The 5,211-nt window shown below is 32.4% G+C and overlaps 1 protein-coding gene across 1 annotated transcript; it reads left to right on the top strand.

The window, feature by feature from the left end:
- Positions 1 to 3,445: 3,445 nt before the first annotated feature.
- LOC110605879 (ethylene-responsive transcription factor ERF011) lies at positions 3,446 to 4,627 on the top strand. Its single transcript, XM_021744549.2, has one exon. It carries the CDS (start codon positions 3,772 to 3,774, stop codon positions 4,228 to 4,230), a length of 459 nt encoding a protein of 152 aa, XP_021600241.1. The 5' UTR covers positions 3,446 to 3,771; the 3' UTR covers positions 4,231 to 4,627.
- Positions 4,628 to 5,211: the final 584 nt, after the last annotated feature.

Genomic DNA, 5,211 nt, shown 5'->3' with positions numbered 1-5,211 from the left:
AAATCAAATAGCCATTTACCAAAACTGTCTCGAAAAGATCCCGCACAGGTTGCAGCTCCTGAATTTTGACGCACACTACCATCTGTGTTGATTGTAATTCACCCTATAGCTGCTGGTGTCTAGGCCACTCTAATCACTCGACATTGACGTTGAATAGAAGAAGAAAAATAACCATTCCATACTTGATATATTTCCTTAGCCTTGCCCAAGATTAGTGGGCGAGAAACTGATCTTTGAACTCCAAGATTAAAAGATCGTTCATTGCGAAATTTTTATACCCACCAAACTGTAACCATAAAAACTACAGGTCAGGCAAGCTCACCAATACAAAAACTTATTTTATCGGAGAGAGAGTGAAATTAAAATACTTACTTTATTATGCTTTGATGGTTTTTGTCGATAAGGCGTGAGTTTTTATTAAAGCTTTAATTAACAAGAAAATTCGAGTCTTCAAATTAGTGATAGGTGAGAGAGCCGACAGACAACACAAGTCACCATTTTGGACAAATCACAATTTATCCTTTTTACGGCAGCGGTACGTGGCTATCATAAGGGATGTCTAAATTCATCTAAATTTTTGAACAGAATGACTTTGCAGTCATAATTATATTTTAATTTTTTCTTTATAATAAAAATTCATTTAATTTTTTTATTTTACTAATAAAATAATTTATCTGTAAATTTATTGTTAATCAAACATATGTTAAAACATGTCATTATAAATTAAAATAATTAAATTATTATAAATGTTTTAAAGATAATAACTTTATTTGTGTTTTCATTTCAAAAACTATTAAAAATTTATTTACATATTAAATTAAACTTTAAAGTAAACTTCTTTTCAAATAAAATAATCATGAAAAATATAGATTTTAATATCATCTAAATCAAAATTCATTAGATTTTATTTTTATAAACTATAAATTAAGAATAATAATTTTTTTTCTGACTAATTAATGTAAAATATTTTCTTTTTTTTTTTTTTGTTTACTGAAAAAAAACTTCTTTAGTTTTTCCATTTATCATTGCTAGAATAAAGGGATAAGAAATCATAGTTGTTATCCAGAGAAAGAAACAAAAGATTCTCCAATTATTTGATTTAACTTATTTCAGGTCGACAACAGAGAAAATCCTAATTTTGTTATTGCTGACCAAGACACAAGAAATTATATGGTAACTTTTATATAAATAATTAATAAAAAAATTATTTAATATAATTTTAAATAAATTCCATTTATAGATTTAACCTAATAATAAGTGCAAACATGTAAATTTGAGAAATATTTTATTTTATTTTTTTAATTTTTAATTTTTATTTTAAAAAAAAGGCTTAATTTTAAATAACGGATACGTGGATAAATAAATATAATTCTCAAAGTTATTTTTTTAAAAGGTATTTTTAATTGAAATAATTAAACTTAAAAAATAAAATTGATAAAAAATTAATTTAACTAAATTCTTTGAATTAGGGGATAGAGTATTTGTATGAATCACGATTGGTAGAGGAGTAAGTAAATATCCACGTGGCATTCCCAATTGTATCCAACATTACATAAAATTGAACATGTAAAAAGCTTCTATGATTATTTTAATGCTAATTATAGATGAATGTAGAAAGAAGTTGTCAAGAGAGATTTGAGTTTAACAAGGGCAGAGAGATCGGGAAGTTTGGACTGAAATCATTCGATTTTATCGTCTACAGTACCATTCAGGTTGAAATTCTCCAGAATCATACACTATTTGATCACTTGCCATTTGCAGGCATCGCTTTCTTTGGCACAATGTAGATGTGAGAGTGATCTGCACTGGACAAATCGTGGGGTTTGGGTGAATACATGAGATTGGAGAGCATCAAGTATTTCTCATGGTTGGTTTGGGCAGGTGGGTCCGTGGGGAGCCAAGTCTTGGGTTGGGTTTGAGGGGTTTGAATCAGGAAAATATTATTATTAACGAGTTTATTGTCAATGAAAAATAAAATATCTAGTATATTTTGGTTCTTTCTAATAAAAAAGAATGTAGATGTAAATACTAATTAATTTTATTTTTAAAATTAATGGATATATTTTTAAATAATAATAAAATTTTAAATTAATTGAATATCTAAATAATTAACGACTAGAAAGTGAGGTAAACTAACCAATTCGATACTATTAAATTTCTCTATCGGTAGATAGTAAATGTTAAAGTGTATAAATAGTTTTATAATTGTTTTGATATGCAGGTCCATATTTTTTATATAACTTTTTTATTTTTATTTATTTATCGTGGTGAATTTGAATTGTAACTGCATTATCACCATCGATGGTCAAGGTAATCCGAGTATACTCCTTAAATAGCTCTTTGACAATATTAGACCGAAAACACCAAAGGTCTAACCCTATTCCAGCTTTTGTGCACACTAAGCTTATTGGTTCCTATTTGAAGCTTGTTTGTTTTAGTTGCTGGTATTTTGTTCCGAAACCTAGGTTTCGGCTTGATCTTGTTGGCTTGGTTTCTCTTGTCTCAACTTGGGCTGTTGCTTTTTGTTGATGGTTCTAGTTGGTTGTGTAGGGTGTTGGTGGGTTACTTTCTCTGGAGGTGTTTGCATTGTGCGCTTCAATGTTGCTCGGTGGCAGTGTGTCGGTGGGTTGTGCAGGTCGTCATCTTAGGGTTGGAATGTGTTTTTAGATTTGGGCTGCATCTTCGTGTTGGGCTTCTCTGTTTATTGAGTTGTGAGGTTGGTTACACATCTGTAAAGTTACAGTGATCCATTTGACAGCATAGTGCAAACTAATTTGTATGGTTAAAAAATAAATTTTTAAAACTCTATTTATTTTATAGGAAATATTTTTTAAAAAAATATTTTTATATATTTTAACATTTGTAATGTTTAAAAATTTTAATTAAAAAAATAAATAACTTTATTTTTTCACACTTTGAAGTTTTTATTAAGGTAAGACATTTAATCGGAGTGACGATTGGAAAAGCTGTGAGAAGCAGCTATCGCATGGAAAAAGTGGGAAGAGGAAGTCTGGCAGTTGTTTTTGCAAAATTAAGAAAGAGATATTAGGTCTTTCATTTTAAGTGAGGTTTTGAACTTTTTGAAAGATTAACGACATACAAATTCTGTGGTAATTAGTTGGTTTTTCGTCACTAATTTGTTGGAGATAGCACATTATATATTTTTTTTTCTCAAATTTGTGAATTTTTTTCCAATAAAAATAAAATTCCTCGCTAAATTTATCACATTTATTTTTTTTTACGGTGCAAGAAGTATCTATATATATAAATAATAAAAAAATATATTATTCTATTAAAAAATATTTTTCATAAAAAATAATTTATAATTTTCCGTAAACAAATGAGTCTTAAAATTTTTTTTTTAATTCTTTATTTTATTATAGTTACGCTACAGGTGCCCAGAACAGATGTATATATACACACATACAAGGTAGACTGCAGACAAGTAGGGAGATGGACGAGTACATAGGAGAGAGATGAGAGGTGATGGAGTATGTCGGCCAAATTTGGATTTATCTTGACGAAAGATCAACGTGGCGCCCGTGCCCCAACGAGACACTAGCAGCCAAGTAGGAACTCCTGTGTCCTACCCCTCTCTCTCTTTCTCTCTCCATTTCTCTATATTTCTTCCTTTCTCTTCCTTTGTTTCTTTCTCTCTCTATATATATTATATAAACAAACCATGGTGTCAAGGGCAACCGTTCTGGCCTTATGCGATTGAAACGACATATTCTTTCCGACCTCTTTTACACCAAAAAACTTCATTAAAACATGGAGGGGGAGTGCTGTTCAAGTTCCAGCTCCACTTCCCCCACTACAACCACCGAGAAGCGCAAGCACAGGCAACAACAAGACAAACCTTATAGAGGCATAAGGATGAGGAAGTGGGGTAAGTGGGTTGCTGAGATTAGAGAACCCAATAAACGGTCTAGGATTTGGCTTGGCTCCTACTCAACGCCTATCGCCGCCGCACGTGCCTACGACACCGCCGTTTTCTACCTTCGAGGCCCTTCCGCGAGGCTTAATTTCCCCGATTTGATATACCAAGATGACGAACTACGGGACATATCTGCTGCTTCTATTCGCAAGAAAGCCACTGAAGTTGGGGCTCAGGTGGACGCCCTGCAGCAAACAGGACTCCATGCATCAGAAAACAACTCCAACCGAGTAGTCTCAGAGAAACCTGATTTGAACCAGTATCCGACCCCAGAAAATTCCGATGACGAGTAAACAGAGTATCGTTGATTAGTTAGTAATTAAGAACTCCTTGTAATCATTTTATGTTTTATTTAATCTTTTTTTTTTATGATATAATTCGCTTAACTAGCCAGCCAGCCGCCATACGTGCCTGGGAAAATTTCACAAAGGAAAATTGAGGGGTGTGTTTATAAAGATTTTAAAAGAGAAATAGATATGAGAAGGATTCTATTTCGACCTGGGTAATGAAACGGAAGCAAGTCTCCTCTATCAGTTTGTAATAGAAATGGTTAAAAGCAGCAAGATAGTTTCTTTTAGTTAGTTAAGCCATCAAGTTTAAATCTGTGTTTGTCTTGTAGTAGCATTAGCAGTTGTATTGTTGATTCTCTTATTGTACGATTCCAATAACATGGTTTGGAAAATTATATGATGATGAAGAGAAGTTAGAAATGGGAATGGAATTTTTAACTGTAAGAATATGAAGAAACAGCGATGGCCTACCATTATAAATCTAAACATAAATATACATCTCTTTTTTTTCTTTTTTTTTTTTTTGGTATAAGACTAAATGGGTAGCTCGCCAAAGGAAACGAATCAAGTAGATAAGAAGATAAGGGAGAGGGCTGGGCACCATGAAGGTGGCAGTGGCTTGACGTGCTTGTGGACACCACAAAAACACAAATGAAAATATGCGAGAGAAAGAGAGGGCAAGTGGTCCTCAATGAGGGAGGTTGTCACCGTCATGAGATGGTGCAAAGCTTACGAAAGTTTGTTCGGTGGGAGTTGATGGGTGGCGAAAGGTGGGCGGTGAGTGAGCGTTTTCTTTTATATATATATATTTGATGTCTATTTTATCAGACGTATATATGTATTTAATAAATTATACGGTCTATATATGACCAGTGTGGGACCATTTTACGCTGCTACTTGTATCGTTTTCTCAAGTTGTTTAAGTTTGGACGGTTGCTTATTATTAGTTTTGCTGTGACCAAAATCTGCGGCTGCCTAATTGTA

This window comes from Manihot esculenta, chromosome 18 (assembly GCF_001659605.2).
Source record: "Manihot esculenta cultivar AM560-2 chromosome 18, M.esculenta_v8, whole genome shotgun sequence".
NCBI lineage: Eukaryota > Viridiplantae > Streptophyta > Magnoliopsida > Malpighiales > Euphorbiaceae > Manihot > Manihot esculenta.
Note: the sequence above shows the minus strand (reverse complement) of the source record. Positions and strands in the feature narration are given on the sequence as shown.